The sequence below is a fragment of the Penicillium roqueforti genome (genome assembly GCF_015533775.1).
Source record: "Penicillium roqueforti strain LCP96 04111 chromosome Unknown scaffold_13, whole genome shotgun sequence".
Classification (NCBI taxonomy): domain Eukaryota; kingdom Fungi; phylum Ascomycota; class Eurotiomycetes; order Eurotiales; family Aspergillaceae; genus Penicillium; species Penicillium roqueforti.
The window spans coordinates 559809-583352 of record NW_024067577.1 but is presented as its reverse complement, the minus strand read 5'-3'; the positions used below and the strand labels follow the sequence as shown (position 1 = coordinate 583352).

Sequence of the window (23544 nt, the reverse complement as noted above, 5' to 3'; positions counted from 1 at the left end):
AAGCAGCTATCCAACGCGTATCTCTTGTCACTCTGGCTGGATACGAATGTCATCCCCGCATCGGACATCCCTCATCCAAGTGCGACAAGATCCGAATATGTTTTGCCCACAGTTGACCCGGAGAGTATTTATACTCTGTGGACCCTGTCCGTCCATAGCTCAATACATTCGCAAAGCCTCCCCTTTGCAACTGTGCTGGTATAAGTTTTATATACTGAATCAGAATCCCCATCCATCTGCAGTTTGCCCTAACTTGTATGGATTGAGCCGTTATGAACTTCCTGTGGACTCTGGAGAATCTCTGGCGAGTTGGATTCATCCTTCTAGCTGCCACTGGAGCCTACGCTGTCATTAATCGGACATTTGGCAGATCTCTCCTGGCTAGAGTTAAACTGCGTGGTCGAAAACATTCAACTTCTCAAACTCCACCGCGGTCTTTCTCTCCGGAAAAGAAAGCTGCAACAAGCCCAACTTCCCCATCTAGCTATGACAATGTTCTCCCACCCCAACGCAGACACACACTTGCAGATCTTAATTGCGATGCTACACCCAGACGCGACGTGCACGAAGAAGAAGTGCGTCGGAACATTCTACCCATGAGCGCCGACTATATGACCAGCCCGAGCGACAAGTACACACCGATGGGATTTTCCGTGGCCGAAGTCAAGCAACTAGGGGACTTTCCAGACTATGCGACTCTCAGTGGAGTTCCACTCCCAAGCCCATATCCCGAATTCAACATCGACAAAGCCCTGCCTCGGCCATATCGTCCATTCCGATGGGCGTATCACCAAACCATGTGTATGTCTCGTAGAAAGCGGAACAATCATGATTTGAAACTAATCTCGTGCTCCGTTCAAAAACAGCCTTGACCAAACTAGAAACAGACTGGTGGATCGAGCTCGAAAACACGTACAAGAGCCGCATCGCCCAGCGCAAGGAACTGTACGCTAAGAATGGAAAGGAAGTCCTTGATTCCATGCCAGGCTCCGAACTTGCATGCAAGGAGCTGATGGAGATGGTCTTGCAGTTCATCTGCGCCCGATACCCGCAGTACTTCACACTGGTGGACAAACGCGTGCTGCAAAACAGGATTCTCGGTACCGAGCAGGATGTCACAGCCAAGCCGCCTCTCGAAGTTCTTCTGGACAACGTACCAGAAGACTTCGCAATTATGCTTCGTGACGACACGACGGGATTCTATTTCCTGCGCGCGGCGGTGATCTGCTCGGCGATGGGGTGGAATGTCGCGACAAAGGTTGGGAAGCAGTTGCATGAAATCCACGAGCCGATTCCGGACTATAAGGAGAAGATGCAGTTCTCAATGGATCGGTATGTCGGTCTTATTCCTAGAGAAGATTGAATATCATCGAAGTGCTAACAAAAGAGCTTGGTTTAGATTTTTCACCAAGATGCCGACTGAGAAACCAATTCAGCGAGGCTCTTGGGGCATAGAAATTGGACAGCCATTGTACGTGCCACCCGGGCACCCTCACGAAATGAATCGGCAATCCCAGCGGGCTGACTTGGCCATTGACGAGTGTCACCTGCGGGTAGACTGGCAAACCCTCAGGCGTCTACCCTTGTCCGGTGCGGTGGTTTTCAATTTCAAAGGGCTTTTTACTCTAGTCACGGAATTCCGCGATGAGCCTGGCGTACCGGGTTTGGTGTTGAAGCTTCTTAGGGAGGGAAAGAAGAACCTCATGGATTACAAGGGCGTTTGGCATGTGCAGCATGTTGTAATTCCTAGGCTGAAGGAATGGGCAGACGAGCAGAAGGAGAATGGATTAGTTCCGAAAGATTGGGAGGTCTCTACTTTGGATGATAGTCCATGGTTCAAGGGTTGGCAGGAAAAGTGGCATCGGCAGCAGGGATTCTAGGCGGTTGATACGTGATTGCTCCATGGCATTGTTTCTTTGGTTGAATAGTTCCATGATTCTAGGATAGTTATAAGGAATGTAAAGTAGTCGTTCATTCCAACATCCGCTACGATGTTCGCTACGATGTTCAGTTCGGCTTCGTCCCAACCTAGTTAGGCGCCCCGCTAGTGAAGCTTTCACTAGTACATGGCCAAAGTTCTCTTCTGTTCCCTCCAGCGTTGATTTAATTGATTCATTTGTTCCTTGGACCTTTGGACCCCTAACTTGATCACACACATGATGCCGAGATCCGTTCAGCACTGGCTAGGGGGAATCCCCACTTCCATCCAACCACACCCAGAAACAGATTTATCTCTGGACTAGATCAAAGAGGAAGTCAAGGGCTGGTTACTATTTGTACAGGTATGTTCTTAGAGCATTCGAATTTTCAAACAACCACGTCTTTAAGTTATGCGCTAACATGCATCCAGGAGAATTGGGTTTCTGTAGCAAACGCAGGTTCCTCCTATGATGAGAGATATGAGTTATACCACCGCCGGCAACTGGTGGAAAAATGGGCTTCGGCTACACAGGAATTTCGTGATGTGAATTCCACTCGGTCCAAATCTCCGAAGTCCATTGAACTAACAAATTTTTTTTTTTTGCCCTTATTCAGGCGTACCAATCGCGTGCACCTATGGGTCTTCCAGGTACAGAGGGGCCAAGATCGAATATAAATGAACCCATTTAAGGTCTTCGATACCCAGCCGAAGCATTAGAACGTCTCTACGATACTCTTCAGCCAATCGATATTAACGGCCTGATTTCTCTTGCCCCTGTTGATGAGACCCATCCTGCAAATCGAGCGCGATGGGTGAAATTCGCGATCCTGTTGTATAACTATGATATCGAGACTGGGCACTGTCTACTCGATAATTATATGCCATCGGAGGCTATCCTTAATCCAGCAACTACTAACGATCCATCAATAGAGGATTATCTGCCCTGGGCGGATCTTGAGACCGCAGACTTCGGTCTATTTATCTTACACATACTGGCAAAGTACTCTATCTCGGTTATTTAGGCCCGTATATGTTGGTTGATGAACTAGGTCTGAGAACCGGGCCTGACAATTGTCGAGTTTGAAATCAACGGGACTGTGAAAGAATCTGTTGAAGTCCGCCCGTTCAATATGCGAATGCCATACTTGAGCGCCTTCGTGAATTGGTCAGGTTTTGGGGATATCAAGCATGCTCGGGGTGCTTATAGACACCAAAATCCGCCGTGAGTATCCTTTGACCTACCAGCCCAATAAACTACCTACCGATCGTCGATATTCTCTGTCAAGCCAAGGACGCTAACCAACTTCCAAACTCAATGTTCCTCTGTGACCGACAGCAGTGGACAAGTGATGTTGAGCTATATGCCCCAGGCTACTTGGCTCTCGAGGCCGAAGGGCGCGGGGGAGAGTACCCCCTAACCCGTCTCTCTGTGCCAGGCCGTATCCAAGCGGTCAAGAAACAGGTTATGAGCAGGGTGCAGGACCCCAATTTCACACACCCCAATTTTTCGTTCATTCCTCCAGGCCGATTTCCATAAATCTCTGGGCCGTGATGATGCCTTGCAAAGTCAGGATTACACGATTTCAATTGAACGCGCGGTGTGACGTGCCAGGTCTTTTCAACAAAGAGTGCATTGAACACAATAACTAAGATAGAGAGAGAGGAAGGAAGCAAGTTGCAAAGTGGGAGACAGCTAGTTCTTATAGCTGTGTCCTGACCGCTTTGTAAACAATGCAAACTTCGAATCATCTCGCTAAACTATGTAGCAAACAATCTAGCTAATGCAAACTAGCAAACAAGAAAAAAGGCGAAGGAAGGAAAACGTTGGATCGTAACACGTGGCAGATCAAGCAAGATCGAGGAGGTCTTTTGAATTTACCGAGCCTACGGATAGCAACATTAGCACCCAGTTCCAGGACACAGTACTAGAAAAAACCCAGGTCCAGGGACTGCCGTCTCGGGACTTAGCCGACCAGTAGGCCATCAGCTGATCTTACGATTTTAGGTGTCATTATGTATTAGGTCTTGACTTTGGCGTCAAGATTCTTTGACAGTGAAAATCTTGGCATGCGCCCGTGCACAGACCATGTCTCCACTTTATTTTAAGGTTAACCGCCTTGGCGCTCGGTCCGCCGTCAACCATACAACAAGTGCATCGTCCCGGCCTACCTTACTCCCAACGTTGCTTCCAAGTCTTCTCTACATAGTAAACATCTCAATCGTGACATTATATAACAATAGACTAAATCCTCAAATTCAATCTCATTGAACTAGACTTAGCTATATCCTGATAATCGCAGTCTTCGGAATTCAATCAAAATGTCGAGAACTACATGTGACCTATACTATTCATTTAGACATGCACATAGGTGACTTACCTAGAGATAATGTATATGCATAAGCAAAGCTTCAAAAATTGCAAGAGAAAAGGAACATCAATGTACTACTCAAGACCCAACAGCAGGTGGCCTAGTGGTAACATTACATGTACCACGAGGGAAGTGCCTAAGATCTTCCACTACCTGGACTGTTCCGGTTCAACTCCGGTTGTTCTTGCCTTTATCTCTTTTTTTTCCTTTTCTTTCCCATTCCACCTTCTTTGTTTCCATGAGAAGATAGCTTCCCTTTGATTTTCCTCTTATTACAAGCACTATTCTTTCATAAATGAAAAAAAAATAATGCAACCACTACAGATGCATCACTATTGAGAAGCCTTGGAAGCCATAGCGAAACATGGCCATACCATGCGCCGTTGACAGTCCAAGGCTTGGCGATAATCTGCAGATCAACCTTGGGGCGGTCTTGCATTGACCCGCATTGACCAATCATGCTCTTTACCGCGCATGCTTTGTTATCTAAATACCTTCTTCGATTGTTGCCCCAAGCCACTGGCACATTGTGGTGATTCTAGAGAAAAATATCAGTCTACCCGAAAAAGAACAAAGAGACTATCAGACAAAGAATCCTTGTTACTCGCATCTTCTAATAAGGAGACAAATATCCGTTGACAACGTGCTTTTTTTGGATGTCTCAGGTCTCCTCTTTGATGGAAGACAAAGGTCCTTTTCTTTGTTCTTTACCATAGAATAAAAACCCACTCTCCAAAAGCTATATAAAGCCCCCGTTGCTCTAAATTAGATAGGCATCAAGTGCTCCGCCAGCTTCACTATTCCAGTAATCTGGCTCTAGGGCTTGCGATCCCTTTATTCCAGTGGTCAAGTACAACTTACAAGTCTAACCCTTTCCCCTCCTAGAAAGAACAAATTCAGGAATCATGTCAGCTAACTACAACTGGCAGGCTGTTCACCCGATCCACGGTGTACCCATTGCCGTCGTGCAAGCCACCGAGCAACCAGTAATCCGCTGTGACGTTCGTCAGAAGCACAATCTTCCTTCCAGGTCATGGGCGGTTTGTATTTCCACATGGACCAACACTAACTATTTCTTATGGTCTTTGTGCGCTGGTCTCGCCGGCTATCGCTCTGACGAGGAGTGGACGAGTACCTTCGAAACTCACTATCGGAAGACCTGGGATGAAATCCAGGCTAGAGTTCAGGAGATCGATGGGCCTTATAGGTTCGGTATACCCATTCCAATGCCCCCAGTCAGGAAGGCTGTAGTCATCCACCACCCTGAGAGTGGCCCTGCGCAAACATTTACGGTCCGCCCGGAGCCTCGCCCATTCCATATTGTCCCGCAAGTAACTAGAATGTCTCGACATGCTGTATGGGGACTTTTGCGGTTTGTGACTGAACGTCAGTCCTGTGTGCCTGATCAATTCGACGTAGTGCTCGATATGTTGCCGCCAGCACCAGCGCCCCCTACAGGTACACGTATTCGGAGTGTGGCTGGAAAGAGTGTATCTCAAGGCGACTCGAAGGATGATGTGGTAGACACATACTACCAGATCGGAAATTGAAGGAAATGAGGTAAGTGCTGTGGGTTTCCGCTTTCGAGAAAAAGAATATACAATTTATTGAGTGAAATACAGAGTATAGCAACGGTAAATAGTAAAAAGTATCTTGACATAGGTCAAACTGTGCCGTTTGTGCCATTGGTGCCATTGGTGCCATTGGTGCCATTGGTGCCGTTGGTGCCGTTGACTTGGAGTGGTGGTGTGGTGACTTTCAAATCGTCCATGTACCACGCCAAATCACCTGCTCCATTCAGATCACGCACACTTTCGCCGTTACCTAAGCATCGGAACCGGTTCTTAGAGCGGTAGTCAACATTGAAGTGCTCCCCGCCGATGTTTTCGAGGCAGTCTTTGAAGTGCAAAATCGTGCCTGGGTATACTCCAGTGACTTGGCCTTTGCTCTTTCCGTTTTTGTACCAGCTCCGACACTCATCCGACCAGACCGTACGCTTGAGGAACTCCTGGCACCAAACGTTGTAGTCTTCCATGGCTTCCTTTTTGACATCAATTGACCTGTGCGAGATATGTTAGTCATACGACTGGACCTACGAAGACCACAATAACTCACTTGATATCATGTTCAGCAATCCTTTTCGCCCAGCGAAGAATGTAATCACATGTCCAAGAGACCTCGGTCAAAAGCGAGCCATGGGAGATAGGGCAATTCGGCCCGTTGAAGATAAAGTAGTTCGGCATTGACTCCACTTGGACCGCAAAGAAGGCCTCGGGGTTGACTTTCCATCGCTCTTCCAATCTGGCTCCATTGCGGCCAACCAGCTTCCAAGATGGAATAAAGGACGTGTCGAACCCTGTGGCACAGACGATCACATCAAATTCTTGCTCGTCACCTTTCGATGTCTTGATACCATGTTCTGTGATACTTTCGATCGGATCAAAGGTGAGAGTCGCATTGTCCTTGTGGAAAGCCTCCAGATACCCATCTCCTGGCGACAAGCGACGGCAGCCAGGACGGAAATCATGAGAAAGCATCTTTGACACAACTTCTGGGTCGGAGATTCCCTTCATTCGCTCCGCCATTTGATCCGCAGAAGCCTGTGTCAAGCCCAATTGCATCGGGTGGCCTTTATACATACCAAAGAAGAACGCATTGACACTTTACTCGGAATTGACTTAGTTCTGACCTCTGTCGGGGAGTGGACTTTGAACTTACCTGTTCTCCAACCCTCTTCGGTACTTGAAATGAGCCTCGGGATCTTCCTCGAACTTCTTTTTCTCCTCTTCTGTGAAGGTGAAATTGCCTCCACTTGCTGTCATCTCCGCGCAAAAGTTGACAGAGACCCAGGTCGGACTGCGCACAAAGTTGACAAGTCTGGCAACCTTCGGCTGCATTGCAGCCACGCATTGGATTCCGGAAGAGCCATTACCAATGACTGCGACGCGCTTGTTTTCCCAGTCGTAGGTGTTATCCCTATACCGGTTGTTAATATTTGTTTGGGTTCATAGATAACATTTACTTACCAAGTCGAAGTGTGAATCAACTTGCCCTTGAAACTCGACAGGCCCTCAATATTGGGCCAGTTGGTTTTGCTAGCAGGAAACTCGCCGTTAATAAGAGTAGAAATGTCGAGGATAACTGATTCTCACTTCAAGAAACCGGACGCATTGACCAGAATATCAGCCTCGTCATGCGTGATTGTACCATTTTGGTCTACCACCACTTTCCATTTTCCCAACTCCTCGTCCCACACGGTCTCAGTAACACGAGTGTTAAACTGAACGTCTTTGTCCAGGTTCCATTTCTTCGTTGTTCGTTGAATGTATTCCTCAATCTCGGGACCAGGTGCATAGAATTGGGACCAGGTTGGGTTAGGTTCGAATAAGAATGTGTATGCATCTAAATGAATGTCAATTTTGGTTTCCAAAGAGCCACCGAGGAGTCTTACGAGCCGGGACATCACTAGATATGTTAGAAAATAAAGTATGTTTATTGGAAGTATAGACTACTCACCAAGCAACACCAGGATAGGTATTCTCGAACCAGGTTCCGCCGACCTGGGGATTCTTCTCGTAGATCTTGAAATCCACGACATCGCCGAGCTTCAGCTCATGATCGATCTTGTGGGCAAGTGTCAAACCCGAGTAACCCGCGCCGATACAGATTATCTTTAGTTTCCGTCGCGCAAAGGCAGGTTGCTCGGCGCAAGGGACCCAATTGGGAGGGGTCTCGCCGTTAGCCACGCGGGTAGCAGGTGTTAACCCATTTGCAGTAAGGTCAGGCATATTGAGGGGTTTGAAGACTAAACTGTTTGTGAATTTCTATTACAATGCTACGATAGCTCCCGCTTTATAGATTAGAGGAAATGAGAAGTTAGGGGGCATATGGGGTGATTTCTTTTTTCCCCCTCAGTTTTGGCTTTGGGGAACACATTTGGTCTAGGCTGTTACTCTGTACTTTTGTACACGGAGTAGGTTTCTGAAGGTATATAGCGTCAATTGAGAAGAAGTCGTTGGCTATTGGCAAACCCACTAGACAGCTTATCTCCACACCAGCACGGGGAAACTAGTCGGACGTGCGGAGTACAAAGTACGGAGTAGTAACTCTCTCCATAATTTCCATAATTCTTACCCCTTTCAATTGGCACATGGCGCCGCCTATCACGCCAAGTTTCAAAATGAAGCGCAAATTTGAGTTCACGCTAAAAACGGTCCTGCGTTGAAGGGTCCTTGGAGAACAATGAACCGACCCCCAACGTACCTGTTACAACGCTCGGAGTATTAGTGCACGTGTATTTCTGCATAGTTATGCTTCCCATTTGTTTTGTGCGAGAAGTTAAGATTTCTTTTATTATCTCAATTCCGCTTGCCAGGACGGTATATGTACCAATGGCACGTTTTATTTCATATCGTACATTTCTCGAATGTGATGCGTCTCAAACTGCAATACACAAAGCCGAGGGACTCCCCATTGAAGACAGATCAGCATTATTTGCGTGTTTTATACTTATCCCATGTCACATCCACCTCCTGATGGACTGTGATAGCACAAGGGTCTCCTCGCTCCACATCATGATGATCACTCACAGCCTCGTCCCTCAGCGATCGGGGGCCACTGATATCGTTCATTAATTCAACTTCATCTACACAGCTAAATTCATTGATGCTGAATAGTGAGTCCATGGGTGGCTTTTTGGCTCGGGGTTTCCGGAGCCAGGTCGTGGAAGGAGATGCAGATGCATTCTCGCCACTTGGGGTGTTGCGGCTGTTTGATGAGCGCCCTGTCCGAGCCTTGGACCACCACCGACGAAAGAATGGCCCAAAGGTAGGGAGGCACGCGCAGATGATACCAACGAAAGGCTCCACGGACGACCAGATAAAGACCGGTGCCATAGTCCACGTAGCGTCTGTTCCGTGGGTGTTGTTCTGAAGCGAGATGATCCGGCAAATACTTGCGACGCAAACACTGAGGTTGATTAGCCCGGATCAATGATATAGTAGGAGAGGAGAAGAACGTACAAACTCCCTAGGAGCAAGATTCCCACGACTGCTAGCTTCTGCGACGATTGCATCTGCAACTTGTAAATTGTTGGCATTGGCATACACAGTATAATCACATCAATCAACATAGCAGCAATTCCATTGCCGAAGAAGAATTTGGGCACATCAATGCATACACCAACGGCTGTTGGATCAGTATAGGCCAGCCAGAAATATGGCAGTGGTCGACATGCCACTGCAACTGTGACGATAATGGTGACCCAATATCCAAGCACCAAGAACATGCAGAAGCCTAGTGACCAGCGAAAGTTGAAGATGCGGCCGTAGAAGAAGACGATCGAGGATTTGGTGAAGGTGATAGCTGTGGCGTAAATCATCACATAGGCAAAAAGTATCTGAATGTTTGGTTAGAGTCTATCCCAAGCACCTCGTTCGGTATTTTCCTTACCTTCCAAACAGTAATAAACTCCGCTTTGTTCAAGGATTGTAAATGGTAACCGTTACCATATGGAATGCCTAGGGAATCTGGTGTAAGTGATGTGCCATCCATTTAACTCATCTTGACTCACTTATAAAGCAGGATATCGCTGTGCCCCAAGAGAATATAAGAGCTGCAACGATTAGGTAGTCATCGAGAGCTAATTTTCTGGCCTCTTTGTTCTTCATTGGCGCAACTAATCGCAATATAACTGCGATGGTCCCGAACACCGCTACAGGAATAACCGCTCCCAACAAGTTGCCTGTCTGATTTTTCGCCAGATCTACCCCGGCCGGTGCTGGGCCAAAGTCACCTGTAGCAGTGATGCTAGGCATTTTTGCGGTCTTGCGTGTGGGGGGAAATCACGAAAGAATGACACAGCCCTGCGACCTGAAGATGTATATCCTGGCAATCCGGGTGGACCACTCCATATGTATATTTCAGCTATTTAATGACGAAGACTCCTTTGTATGACAGATTTTGTTTTTGATCTATCCAAGGTGCTCGGACTGGTGATGATCCGCGGACATGAAACTAAATTCAGTCCCAAAGAAAGCTCAGTGTCGGTGTGCTCCGTATAGGGGGAGCCGTTGCTATTCAAGTCAAAAAGTACATTCTAGGGCCTGGGCTGGGCAATGACTCGCTAGTGTGGTTGTGACACTTCATAACTTCGTAACGGTCCTCCGAATGCCATTCGATCCCAGTGCCGGGGACATGCCGGGGCCCCACAATCCGTCCGTTTGACACGCGCGGGATGTCCCGCTTCCTTCCATGGTACCGTACTTTTAACCCTAAATCTCGGCTTTCACAACGACAATGGATATCTCCACTCGCCAAGTCTGCCTCTAGTACTGCCAATTTCTGTTTAGGGGTTGAGTAGCCAGAAAGCCGGAATTGGGATCCTTGTCTTTCACGCTATTATTTATCTATTATTGGCAACGTCTAAGCAGAAACACATGGAACGTGGGCAAAAGTCATCACTTATCTTGTTACTTGCTTCCTCCCATTTGTGGAAATTACGATTAATTCTCTCCCACGCCTCTTGCCCTTATATATCCACTGAGATGATTTGTACGAGGCGTGCGCCCCTTTATTTTCACAGAAAGTACTCGGTGTAGGCGCTCAATCAGTGTCGTACTTTCCTCACTCTTCTTAAACTCTATATACGTCCTATCCCACAATAAAATCCTTCCAATGTCACATGCATCCTATTGCGGTAATAAATCATGATTATCAAGCGCCATGCGTTGTCTAGTGGGTGAAGATATTTATGACTCGCTAGGTTATATTATTTACTCCTCACGGCAAGCCGCCTTTGGGACCAAATGCATCACCGATCTCATTTCAAGGTTAGCTTAGGTCTCAGTTCTAGGCCTTTATGCTATGAGCAGGTTGTTGAGTCAGCTTTTTGCCTGGGGGTGGATAACTAGGACTTTTGCTCCCTCCCTGGATTGGTCTTCCTTTCTCTCGCTTAGCTAGCAGCCAAGCTCAATCCATGGGTCTTTTTCTTTTGCCTTCTCCACGCATTTCCTCCAAGCTACTCTAGTTGCCTTACTGCCGATCCTTCTGAAATAAAAAGAAATACGAAGCACTGCCAGGGTCTACATGATTCATGTAAATCACAAGGATAAGCAGATTTCTTTTGTTTGTTCTATTTTGAAGAACCTCAGGATCTAAGATTTGAATCTGAACTGCATCTCGGAGCTGGAACTGCGGGTAGGTGCAGTTCCATTGAGGTTCGCGCTGAGATCTATGCCTAAATGGTCCCGGCGCACTCACTGAGCCAGGGCTATAAAAGCGGCGGCAGATATTATTCTATCTAAATAGGTGCATATAGCTGCATTGAGATTAAATCTCCGTCCATTTATGTGAAAAGCTTAATTATCAGTCATATTTGCGCCTCAATAATAATAGAAAGCGCTTCACCAATATTGCCGGTATTGTTCCGAGAACTATATATTTCTTGTATTTGGCTCGCAGAGTCAAGTTAGGGAAGGTGCGCATCAACAAGGCAGCAGCAGTCTAGATAGATACCTGTGCAAGGCAATCCTGATTCATTTGATTGAGCTTGACTGTGTTTTGAATATTTTACGAGCAGTACTTTGGTACTAGCGCTTCGCGGAACACTCGGCATATGATGCATCTATTCGTGCCACGGTGACAACTGCCACCACGGAGAAAAGCATATATTTTATCGGTTATACGATCAAGTTTCGTTTCAGGGGTTAGAATACGGCATGATATGCGGATGTTATTGATCCAAAGTATCTACAAGTGGCAAGTATCTAGTTGAAGGACGACACGCTCGGTCCTTTGTTTCCGTCGGAATTGTCCTCAGTAGGACCTATTGTTGTTTTGGATGTCTGGCCTTTTGTTGAGACCATCCATGCCTCAGGTTGCCCATACCTTGTTTGATCTTCCTTGCCAGCGAACACAAGAAAACTCATGGTTCCCTTTCTCTCTCATTTTTCTCCTTTGTGAAACAAGCTATAAATGACAGAGCCAAAAGATGCATCTATTCATTGATATCATTGATATCACGACAGAAAGAACAAAGAGAAACCCTAGCTAATGAAATACAGATTGTGTTAGGTCTCTGTGGCATCTCTTAAAGTCCATTAAGCCTGCTCAGCATGGAGCCAACACTTTGGAATTATTTATACAGCTCTCATGATTAACCGTTTTTCTTGCATAAAAGTTACATCAACATCCTCGCAGAAGGCTTGACGTCTACATTCAAAATTCGACAAGAACCCTTGTCACCAAGTCCACCGCCAAATTGCACCATGTCTAAACCTACAAGCCCCAGCCTGCCCCTAGGCACCTTCAGGCTAGGCAATTTGCCCGAGGAGTTAGTTCTGGCGATTGCAAATGCGGCGCTTATCCGGGACCGCTGTATGCTTCACCAAACCTGCAAGCATTTACACTCGCTCCTCGCGGATAGTGTCACGGAGAAAAGACGACTGACTGCGCAAGTCCTACCCCTTAGGCAAGAATACGAGGGACAAGACTGGGAATGGAATTCTCCAAATGCAATTGCCGGAATCGACATGCCAATATGGTCACTCTGGGGTTACGACTTCCGATTCTCAAAGGGGCCGCACTGAAGCGAGATCTTCGCGCGTGCCATTAAGCGCGGGGATATTGACATCGTGACGAAATACATGCGTTCGGGCGTCGACCCTAACATTTACAGCCTTACTGGTGGATTCATGCTGCATGTGGCGGTTGCTGCCAACCAACCTAGGATGGTAACTTTACTCCTGGAATACGGTGCTGACCCTTCCTATGTGCACTTCAAGTACCGCAACGCACCCTATGACGACTTTATGTGCTGGACCGATTTGGCGCTGCTTCGTGCCTTTTCCGGCGGCGCCAAGGTTGCTGGCTTCGCTTATTATATACAGCTCGTTGGGCTAGCTGGCAAGTCATGCAGGTTTGTATGAACGCAGGCTTGGATTTGAATCAAGCGGCCTCGAACAGGGATACGGTGGCACATGCTCTGGCCGGGCGCAATGATTGTCAGTTCTTCCCGAAGGTGGCTCCTCACCTTACAAATGAGACTATAACAAAGATCTCGATAAGGGGTGAGACTCCGCTGCATGCTGCACGGAAGCAGACAGCTCCGGATATTGCCAGGGAATTTATCGAGGCAGATGCCGATCCCAAGTCCCTAGATAAATCGATAGATGCTACTCTGCTCACTGGTTTTCAAAATCGTCATTTTGAACTTGCGCGCTTGATGCGGAACAGTAACGCCGAACTTGCCCCAGGGAAGTATATAGGAGGCCGTGAGATTCTGGTGGCAATCTCAGCTTGGGAAGTTGACATTGTCCGTATGCTCATTCGCCGTAGTGTGCGCAATATACTGAGACGCTTATGTGCGCCGTTCGGATGGAAGCTTGGAGGTCGTGAAGTTGCTCTGTGAGAAAGACTGAAGCTTCCCTTGGCAGGGCAGGATTGGATTCATCTTGCAGAAGATGATTCTCCTGGTTTCCAGAGGAGGAGGTCTTTTGTGACTTTGTCTGCGTGAAGCTACTCAGAGAGTTTCATGGCAGTAGCTATTTAGGTCATCATCCATATATTTTACACATTGCACATTGCTTGATTACCTCTTCTGTCCCTTAGATCGTATATTTGCATCACAATTGCCCCCTGGAATGAATGATCTGGCATTTATGCCTTTACGGCGACGAAGTATGCCAACCGGTAGTCATTTACCTTCACGTTTGAAGTATATAGGCACAAGAAACTTTGGTCGTCCGCTTATGCAGCCTTATTGTTTGTCTTTCTATACATATTTCTTACCCTTCTCAAGTTTAGGTACGGCTTTATGTATAACTTTGATACAAGTATTCTATAATTGCTTCGCTCCGCTCCGCAATAAACATACAATCCCAGAACGTAATCACCAAATCCTATCCCAAGCATATAGTAGTTTCATTGAATCGGTCAGTCTAAGCACAGCGCCGGGGACGTATCCCCTCAGATCGAAGCCATAGCAAATGCACGAACAATTAAGACGGGGGCAGCGACAAAAGAGGCTGGGTGTTACATGACAAATGAAGAGAAAACAAGCAAAGCTAATAAGCATATTGGGAACAAATAAGAGAAAAGATAAGAAGCCAAGAGAGCGACGAGCCCAGAGGCTGGCGATGTCAGACGCAACCGAAAGACGGTGATGTATGTATACTTTCAGAACATGTCGGCATGGGCTGGCATCGTCGCCGATGTGGCGGGTATGTATGCAGGATAATGTATGTGATGGCTCGTGAAGGGCGTCTCGAGTGGCCGGGGGATTAACCATAGATTTGAATTCAGGACTTGGGCTCTTATTTTTCCGTGTCCTTCTAGTGTGTTTGGAGGAATGTCAATGCACCCTCATAACTGTTCCTTGGCGGAGTAGAGGCCGCCCGGAGTCACATGTTGCTGTTCCGTGTATTCTCCACAGCTGCACCCATAAGAATAGAAGGGAAGATAGAGAAAGAAATTGAGCGACAAGTGGGTATCATAATGAGGCTGTTTTGGAGTGGCTGGAGATTAATGGAGAGTGAGAGGCGCGGACGATGGAAGCGAAAGAAAGTGGTCGAGGAAAATGGTCATTCCAAATTTAGTCGGGGTTGGTAAGCTAGAATGATATTAGCAAGAATGTTCCGCCGGGACTAAGTGTTATGTTCAACTTACCCGAAGAACAGGACGCGAGTAGTCTTCGTTGTCTTGCAGTGAAACACTGCTGTCCCGATGACCGTTCGGGTAGAGGACCGTGTTGGTCTTCATTCGCCGATCGGTAAATGTTGTGCCCGTACGTGAGGGCAGAGATCCGTTATCGCTTCGCGGGAAGAAACCTCCCATGAAACTCGATCCCCTGCTTCTGTCGTCTGCCATGTCTTGGCTTGGGATAGGGCTGACGGAACGAGCGCGTTTGCGGTAGAAGAAAATCAAGAAGATGAGAGCACCAACCAGAGCGAGTCCTCCGAGGACGCCAATCACAACGCCTGCGATGGAACCTCCACTCAATTTCGACTTGCTGCTAGTGGTGGTGCTAGGCGATGCGGAATCAGCGCCAGAAGTTGCACTTGCACCAGAAACGGTGATGGTCTTGACTTGGCCGCCAGAGTTGGTCTGCACTGAGACCGTCGGCAAGGAAGTTGTTGTTTTATCATCCGAGGAAGTTGACTAGGAGAAAAAGTTAGCTAAACGTGCCACTGGTCAAACCGGTTGTGCTGTAGATACAATGGGTGAGGTCGAAGTGGTAGTGGAAGTGGTAGTGGAATCGGAGGCAGTCACAGTGACCGTTACAGGCGGGTCGCTAGTACTCTATCCCCGATATTAGACCCACAAGCGAAGAGAGAGTCAAACACCCAATCAGGCTAGCTAGGCTGGCAGGAGGTTTATCGGTACAAAAACAGGAAACAAGATATGCCCAGTGTGCCCAAGATATGCCCAAAAGAGAAAACAGTGTCAAAACAAAGAGGATTGGCTTACCGAGGTCGTTGAGGTAGAGGTTGATGTTGATTTGGTCGAGGTTGAGGTTGACGAGGTGGTTTTCGAAGTTGTTGTACCAGCGGCTGTGCTAGTCGCATCGTTGCCGACCACTTCCACGTAGGCGTACACTCCTTTGGATGTGCTTCCACAACTGTCTGCGGGATAACCCGGGCATGCACCATCACAGTCCGAAGTGTCGTCGGCTAGTGAGGACTTGGCGGGAGCCACGTTCGAGCACCAGCATTTACTCCCTTGGAGGATAGCAAAAGCGTAATCGGTGCAGGTAGTTTCACATAATCCATTCGATTGAAATGTGTTAGAAACTGTGTGCCGAGTCAGCGATGTGGCTAAATCTATATAGAACGGTTGCGATCACTAACCTCCCGTGAAAGAAGACCCCGTGTTCTCTGTAGCACAGTAGGCCAGGTCGGATGAGGCCGATACGAATGGCCGAGCCAGAAGAGCAAAAACCGAGACCACTACCGCGACCTTCATGGTGGGTGTGCTCGATCGAGAATTTCCCATCAAACCGGAAGGTCCGTTGATATCTGTTTATTGTCCCGCGCCCGAGGGGTGAGAGGGTAAGCGACAGTGAGGTCCCAGGCGTCGAGGGAAGATCGAAGTTGAGTGTGTGTGGGCCGACCGAAGTGAATTGTCGATCACCTAGAGGGTTGAAGAATCTAATATGAAATGTCGTCTTATTTGTCCCCCACTTTAACGCTGCAAAAGTTGTAGGGTGTCAACACATTTCGACTGCATAACAAAATCACAAGAAAAGAAAGAAACAAAATGAATGGAGGAAAAGACGAAGTCGACAGGGGAGAGAGAGAAAGAGAGAAGAGGAGAAGGGGGATCTCCACAGTCACGGGCTCTCCAGGTACTATCCTGCTATCCTACATTTATCCTCATCGGAGTATGTCGAGTCCCGACGTATCCGGTGGATCCTGATTTCTATTTTCTGGGATTTGAATTATTAAATGAGATCGATGTCATTTGTGTTGACAGATCATCTGGATCATCTTTAGCGATCGGGTTGTGTTAACTAGTTATGTTGTGCCTACGCCTATATAAACAGCCGATAAACCGCCTATAAACATAGCCTATAAAACCCCGTTCGATAATCTACGTATATCACACTCCGTACAAGTAACCACAGTATACCACAACAACATACAATCAAGTATTTTATTGCCTTTTTTCCTAATCCGATTCTTCTCCACTGCCATGGCCTGACTGGTAGACCACCGATCGCTATACCAAGGAAACATTCCACCCTGCATACCTTTCTTTTTTCCTTTTTCTATCTATATCACTCCGTCTACCCTCCTACGCACAGGCAGTGTGCTTCTATTTATGTCCCGTCTGCCCTTCTTCATATCTCATATCCGAAACACTTGTCCAAGAGATCGTCAGTGCATCATGACCCGGTTTGCAGCGTTAGAGTGGACATACGTAATAGAAGTGGAGAGGAAAACTTCGCCGAACAAGAATGTTCCAACTCTGGATTTCTGGCCTGGGTGTATTATTTATAAATAAAGCTAGGGAACCGCCGATATTAATCCAAGCTTGTGGCAATAGCACTGCATTTCCTCCACTCCATCTCTTCAGCTTAGCCACATTGTAACTTAACTTGTACGGAGTTCCTAGTCTAGTGGGACCCGGACCGAGTCTTCAGTACCGAGGGCCTTCCAAGGTACTCCCGTCCTCCGACGGAGTATATCACGATCAAATACGGAGTAGCCACCTGTCAACTTGCAAATCCTTGGTACGGGGTGTCTAGGCCCGAGGTAATACGGAGCACAGGATTCTATATTCTATTCTAGTTATCAGGAATCGTATATGATCCGAATGTTCGCTCTCGCCTTCCATGCCCAGCCGCCACAAACGACGATCGACTAGAGAGATCGCTGTGATTTGCCGGATCCAAGCGAACTCGGCTTGGATGAAACAGCGCTAGGATATACGTGGATTTACCGGCTATTAAGTGCGTTTTCCGGGCGGGTTTTCTTTCTAGAACGTGATTAGACTGGCTTGTGCATTCATCCTCCGGTCTAGAACGGAGCACCAAGGATATTTGGATTTGTATAACATCCTAACACAGTAGGACAGCATTGTACACCGTACACTCTACGGACGACGGTCTACGTGTCATCCATGATTTTCCCCTTTTTCAAAGGTTATCTCTCCTTTATCGACTCGTCCAATATGAATCATCCCACTCATCTCCCAAGTGGAGAGTCTCCACTCGGCGTAAAGATAAAAAAATGATACCATGTGCTAGCTACAACTTTCCGATCGATCTAAATTCCAGCAGGTGCATACCTAAATACTATAACAAACCGAAGGATGTAATAGTTCAATCTTCAGTTACACAAATACAACTGCAGTGGTTCAGTTGAAACAGTAGGACACGTCGTGTGTTCCCCGAACGACCCATACAGAATCAATAGTCGCGAATAATACCGAGCATCATTGGACGAATATTAATACGCATCTCCGTACTTACGAATATTCCCTGCCAAGGCAAATCCTGAAGTGATGATGTTGTGGCATAATATGGCTGAGACAATCCGCCACAATGCGCGGGAAGGGGGAGCTAACCCAGTCCGACGTAATCTCCCGGCTTTCGGGTGCCGCGTAGTTAGGGTTACTCGACCAGTCTCTCTCTGCTCCGTAGGCCTGGCCTTCCCAGGTGGTCTTTGGGCAAGGTCTCGACTTCAACATGTGGCGAGGCTCAGGGCTAAGTCAATAATTATTGCTATTGTGCCTGGTGGCTTGCAGGTGGCGTCCAGCATCTGAAACAAGCCTACGGAGGACAGCGGTGATCACTTCCTGCTGCAGGTTTCCGACCATACAATATACAATGAGTACAACATTGTATGTCCGTCAAGTCAACTGAGTTATAGGACCCCAGATTCAATCAACACATTCATACTACAGTCTCAAGATACATCCGCATTGAATAAGAATATGAATTCAACTAGTCTGCTGTTGTACATGAATTATGTTGGGCCCGCTCCCATCTTAACTGTCGCGGCTGAAGTCAAGAGATAGATGGCCAGTTCCGGAAATCACATCAATCATCACACTGGCTTCCGAATCTCCTGAATCCGCCGAACCCGCTGACTCCGCCGACCCGGAATCCTTCGAGGTCTGGCTAACACTGCGCAAGCCGTTAGTGTCGGACCCTGGCAGAGGGCCAATCATCGCTTCATCCATCATGAATTCATCGATATCCTCGACAAACTCTGGCTCGGGAGGTGAAAGAGAAGATTTGACCCAAGCCAGAATGTGGGAGCTTGGAGACGAACGCAGAGGATCACCCTCCAGTCGGTTGCGTTGCTCTGACTCGGGCGGGGAACCAGATGAAAGTGAAGATTTAACCCAGGCCAGTATGTGGGCGCTGGGAGGGTTGGCATGCAGAGGGTGATACTCCGGTCGGCCGCGGTGCTCCGGCTGTGTAGTCGTCGTGTCTGATCTAACGCTGTCCTCTGATCTGACGCTGTCTTCATCATCATCAGCATCGAAGAAACTAGCCACGGCGGATAAGGAGGTCAGTCGGGTGAAATGCCACTGCATATCCAACAAGTCGAAACTCGGAAGCGGGCGAAGGACGGGGTCGTCCGTTGTCATTCTAAATCGGTAGCCGGACTCAATGGCACGATATGTTGGTTCACCTCGCTTTCCTACCGCCACGATCAGTCGATCCACGCTGTTGACGTTCTTGCTAGATATAGGCTCCTTGGACACATCCACCACGTCGTAAAGCTTGTGGTCTGGCTTTGGTTGCCAATAGAACTCGATTTCCATTTCAGTCATATCCTCCGAGACCCAGACGGGACGCAGAGCGAACAACCCACTCGACCATGCAGACCGAAGGTCTCTGCGAAGGCAGATCAGATTGGAGCAATCATTGACAGGATTGTCGGGCTGAGTTGGGTCACTGAAGACGGCTCGTTTCCACCTTTCAGTTGTACTCTTTCCCCAGAACACATCTGCAAACTTCCAAAGGCTAGGAGAATCCGGGTCATCCTGCAAGCGGGAGCTGGCTGCACTAGCTGGGAAGATCGGGGTGGTTTGGTAGAGCTTGCGGGTTCCTGTGATGACACACTTGTATCCATCTCGCTCTCGGGCGGCATAGATTGCAACCGGGGAAGCACGTGGCCGTGAACTGAAACTCGAACCCGAAGTCGGGGTTGAGTATGCTGATTCGAGCTGTTGGGCGACAGATGGAGTTGCCGTCCATTTGAATGGGAGAGCACAAATGAGATCAGAGATGGTATGCATGAGTTTCATTGACAAGTTGGCGAGCTGTACGATGTACTCAAGCTTCTCGATATCGCACACCTGGAGAACGGCCCAGAATGGCGAGGGGACTTGTTGTTCGAAAAGAGCTCTGTTGAGTTGGCGAAGGAGGATCTTTCGCTGGGGAGACTGGATATTGAAACGCTCATCATTAACGCGGACAACAGTAACTGAACGATCTAATTCAGTGGTGGACGCGTTTGACATGTTGACCCACGTGGAGGCAATCCTGCATCAAAGACGGTGAGGTGGGAATCCGATTTGCACGCGTGTGCTCGGTTTCTAAACGAGATAGAAAGCTTTGTGTTGAACTCAAGCGATTGATATCCTTCAGGTATATCCCACGCGTTTTATTCACATTCAGAAGTAACATATGGACGACACCGTTCTTGAAGTTAGGATATCTCACTGCGTGTGAAGAGGGAACGCGTGAAAGAGAGAGGGTATGTGAAGGAGGGAGTGTGAAGGAGGGGGGAAGCTTTGTTTTGATCGCAAACGATTAATATTCTTCAGGTGTGGCCTGCTCATTCTGTTTATGCTCAGGAAGGAACATCATACATGTCGGCGATATTGGTCTTACATATAGGGTATACCTCTGGGTGTGAACGAGAGAAGAAGACGTTTCTTGATCTCGAGCGATTATTATATCTTTTATACATAGCCCGCGCGTTCTATTCATACTAAAAGGGACATGTGGACGACATCGTTCTTGAATTGAGGATATCTCGCGATACATACAGGACGTCAATGGCACCTTCCAATTTTAATGCACAAATTCATCATAAATCATAGGCCGTAAACATCATATTCCTAGATCAATTACCGGGAATTCATCCATTCTCGATCTCGAATATCTCGCATGCGCTTCTCAATCAACCATGCCCTCGGAGGCATCCCCACACGAGGTCTAAGGCGAGGCCTGATATCAGGCACAGAGCGCTCCCGCTGGATGTCATGGATCCGTCTACGACGAGCACTTCGAATCTCGTCGGTCAATTCAACAAGCTCATCTATGTCCTCCTGTGGCCAAAAGTCAGAATCCAAGAAAGTCGTCTGTTCGGATGATACATACCGGCTTGAGGTACGAGAAGATGTAGTAGCACGTTCTGGTCTCTTCATACTCGAATCCGAGCTGCTCAATAGCTTCCCTCACTACCAATCTCTTCGCTATTTCGGTCCACCGATCGTTTGGCGATTCATCCGCGCCCGTGACCTGCTGCGCAATCCGGCCCGTTTCCACTTCTTCCAGTGGCACATGTCGGGGTTTGACTTCAACAACGTCCAGAGCTCCGCTCATAATGGCTTCGTCTTGAGATGAAGCATGCACCACAGACCAGCCATCCGTGTTTGTAGGGCCTTCGTCTACTACGCGCGTGCTCTCAATCACTATGTCTTTTTCCATCTCACGCATGGAAGGAGCCCTTATTTCGTGGCTGTGAGCTATATCGCTATCGTCTTCTAGCGGCACAGGTCGACGATGAAGTGAAATTGTTTCCCGCTCCCACGGATCGTTGAAACCAAGAGATGGCCCGCTAGTTGGAGATATTGAGTCTTCCGGAGCGAGAGAGTCTTCACTGTCACTGCGTGTGAGGATTATTTCTTCCTCTGACATTCGCCCGCCTCTCCGAGATCGTAGTTTCATACGAGGTGTGTGGACTTGAAGCGGCGACTGGCGTGATGGGATGTCCGATTTCCGAATACTGATCTCTTCCTCAACCTCTCCATCCAGTGGAATCCGTCGCCTACCGTTTCGCCGAAGACCTCTCAATCCTCTTAATTCGGGCTCGGGATCCGAAGGTACACTGCGTCTTGTTTCACGTCGATCGCGTATGACGATTTTCTCCTCGTCATCACTGTCGTCTGGTCGTGGCCCCTTGTCCTTCCGCCGGATGACCACATCCTCTTCAATTTCTCGATCTGAAAAATCGACTGGTCCTCGGCGTCGCTTTGGGGGTGCATCGTCAAGGATGACCTCTTCCACCTGGACCGTTTGGGGAGGCGGAGGCCGTGGCCGTGGCCGTCGTCGGCGGTATGGGTCTTCTTCCTCAAACTCCAGTATCCTTTCGCGCGATCGCACGTCGATTTCACTTTCCCATCCGCGATCTAACGGGGGCTCTTCCCTTTCTTTCCGTCGGATGAACACTTCCTCTTCCTCAAATTCGCGCTCGGGGCGACGTCTTCTTCCTCTATGTTTCCCCCGCTCCTCAACTGACAGATCCTCTTCGAATCCGCTTTCTGGACGTCGCCTGTGGTGGCGCACTTCTTTCTCCTCAACGAGAAGATCGTCCTCGGACATTCGTTCTGGATGACGCCGACTCCCCCTGCGTATTTCTCTGTCTTCAATGATCAGATCATCCTCTTCAGATTCCCGGGAACGGTGCCTGCTCCCTCGGCGTCTTGGCCGTTCGGAGATGATTTCCTCATCCTCTTCGAATATCGGCTCTGAACGACGCCTCCTACCACCACCTCTTTCCCTTTCTCTCTCCTCAATGACAAGATCATCTTCAACTTCTCGCTCTCGCCCGGGACGATGCCTCCTCTCTGGCCGCCTTTCTCTCTCCTCAAAAATAAAATCCTTGTCAACTTCGCGTGGATGACGTCGACTGCCCCGGCGTGTCTCTCGTTCCTCAAAAACAAGATCCTCGTCGTCTTCATCACGGAAATGAGGTCTACGACGGGGCCCAGATGGCCGCGTGGAGACATCGTCGCGGTCAGATGAGACAATATCGACCTCCTCCTTTGTCCGCGTGCGAACCACATCATCCCGTGCTCGCGGCGGTGCAAAGCTTTCGTCCATGAAGTCTCGCCTGGGACGTTCTCGGATGTGCATACGCTCCATATCCTCAGCTAGCGGCTCGGACCTTCGACGACGAAATTCCACATCTTCATAGTCGCGATCTCGTCGGCGCGGCCGGCGGTCTCGCTCTCGTTCAACTTCATAGAAGTCATCTTCTTCGTCGTAGTCGCGGGGTGGTGTTCGGCGGGGCATTGTGGGACTGTGCGAGTGATCACCGCATTGGATTTGGTGTAGCTACGGTCGGAAACTCGACCACGATGGAGAAGACTCTTAGTTCAAGCTCGCAGGAGCCTGTCAAAGGGTTCAGTTGAAGGCAAGAGATAAATCCAGTTGGTGACTGGTGGGGCTTGCAAAGGAAGGTGGGCTGTGCTCTAGTCAAGATCACCCAGTTAAGCGGCTAATGATACTAGTACGACAAGCAATATAGGTAGACGAGAACCAACTGATCGTATTCCGTACACATACATGAAACGTGAACTGTTTTGAGGAAGGCTGACAACCCTGGAAAAAAGCAAAGTGGTCATCGGCCCCGCGGCTGATGTCACTAGGGCGGTTGCGAGATATGTAGCTAAACATCATTCCCATCCAGATCTTCCAAAGATTCCCCGTTTCCATTGTTTATTCCCCAGGTCTTCCAGTCTCCGGCCCTACCCCAGAATATTAGCTAATCCTGCCAGAACCTTGGT

General features: G+C 48.3%; 8 protein-coding genes across 8 annotated transcripts; 3 read left to right on the top strand and 5 right to left on the bottom strand.

Moving 5' to 3' along the window:
- Window positions 1–272: 272 nt before the first annotated feature.
- On the top strand, window positions 273–1880 carry LCP9604111_5616 (heme-dependent oxidative N-demethylase family protein; the record flags this gene model as incomplete). The annotated part of the gene is made up of 3 exons (XM_039073446.1): window positions 273–801; window positions 867–1332; window positions 1400–1880. The coding sequence occupies 3 exons, from the start codon at window positions 273–275 to the stop codon at window positions 1878–1880; spliced, it is 1476 nt and encodes a 491-aa protein (XP_038928578.1).
- A 3315-nt stretch (window positions 1881–5195) lies between these two features.
- LCP9604111_5615 (uncharacterized protein) lies at window positions 5196–5840 on the top strand (the record flags this gene model as incomplete). The annotated part of the gene is made up of 1 exon (XM_039073445.1): window positions 5196–5840. The coding sequence occupies one exon, from the start codon at window positions 5196–5198 to the stop codon at window positions 5838–5840; it is 645 nt and encodes a 214-aa protein (XP_038928577.1).
- A 113-nt stretch (window positions 5841–5953) lies between these two features.
- LCP9604111_5614 (flavin-containing monooxygenase) lies at window positions 5954–8078 on the bottom strand (the record flags this gene model as incomplete). Its single annotated transcript, XM_039073444.1, has 7 exons — window positions 5954–6350; window positions 6406–6951; window positions 7009–7266; window positions 7317–7385; window positions 7443–7692; window positions 7742–7755; window positions 7807–8078. 7 exons carry the CDS (start codon window positions 8076–8078, stop codon window positions 5954–5956), a joined length of 1806 nt encoding a protein of 601 aa, XP_038928576.1.
- A 702-nt stretch (window positions 8079–8780) lies between these two features.
- On the bottom strand, window positions 8781–10106 carry LCP9604111_5613 (uncharacterized protein; the record flags this gene model as incomplete). The annotated part of the gene is made up of 4 exons (XM_039073443.1): window positions 8781–9258; window positions 9312–9688; window positions 9742–9809; window positions 9863–10106. The coding sequence occupies 4 exons, from the start codon at window positions 10104–10106 to the stop codon at window positions 8781–8783; spliced, it is 1167 nt and encodes a 388-aa protein (XP_038928575.1).
- Window positions 10107–12557: 2451 nt separating this feature from the next.
- Window positions 12558–13699, top strand: LCP9604111_5612 (F-box domain and ankyrin repeat protein; the record flags this gene model as incomplete). The annotated part of the gene is made up of 3 exons (XM_039073442.1): window positions 12558–12832; window positions 12881–13207; window positions 13255–13699. 3 exons carry the CDS (start codon window positions 12558–12560, stop codon window positions 13697–13699), a joined length of 1047 nt encoding a protein of 348 aa, XP_038928574.1.
- Window positions 13700–14881: 1182 nt separating this feature from the next.
- On the bottom strand, window positions 14882–16251 carry LCP9604111_5611 (uncharacterized protein; the record flags this gene model as incomplete). Its single annotated transcript, XM_039073441.1, has 5 exons — window positions 14882–14899; window positions 14956–15447; window positions 15505–15588; window positions 15757–16079; window positions 16137–16251. The coding sequence occupies 5 exons, from the start codon at window positions 16249–16251 to the stop codon at window positions 14882–14884; spliced, it is 1032 nt and encodes a 343-aa protein (XP_038928573.1).
- A 2529-nt stretch (window positions 16252–18780) lies between these two features.
- LCP9604111_5610 (HNH endonuclease signature motif containing protein) lies at window positions 18781–20268 on the bottom strand (the record flags this gene model as incomplete). Its single annotated transcript, XM_039073440.1, has 1 exon — window positions 18781–20268. One exon carries the CDS (start codon window positions 20266–20268, stop codon window positions 18781–18783), a length of 1488 nt encoding a protein of 495 aa, XP_038928572.1.
- Window positions 20269–20880: 612 nt separating this feature from the next.
- On the bottom strand, window positions 20881–23050 carry LCP9604111_5609 (uncharacterized protein; the record flags this gene model as incomplete). Its single annotated transcript, XM_039073438.1, has 2 exons — window positions 20881–21081; window positions 21134–23050. 2 exons carry the CDS (start codon window positions 23048–23050, stop codon window positions 20881–20883), a joined length of 2118 nt encoding a protein of 705 aa, XP_038928571.1.
- Between the last annotated feature and the right edge of the window lie 494 nt (window positions 23051–23544).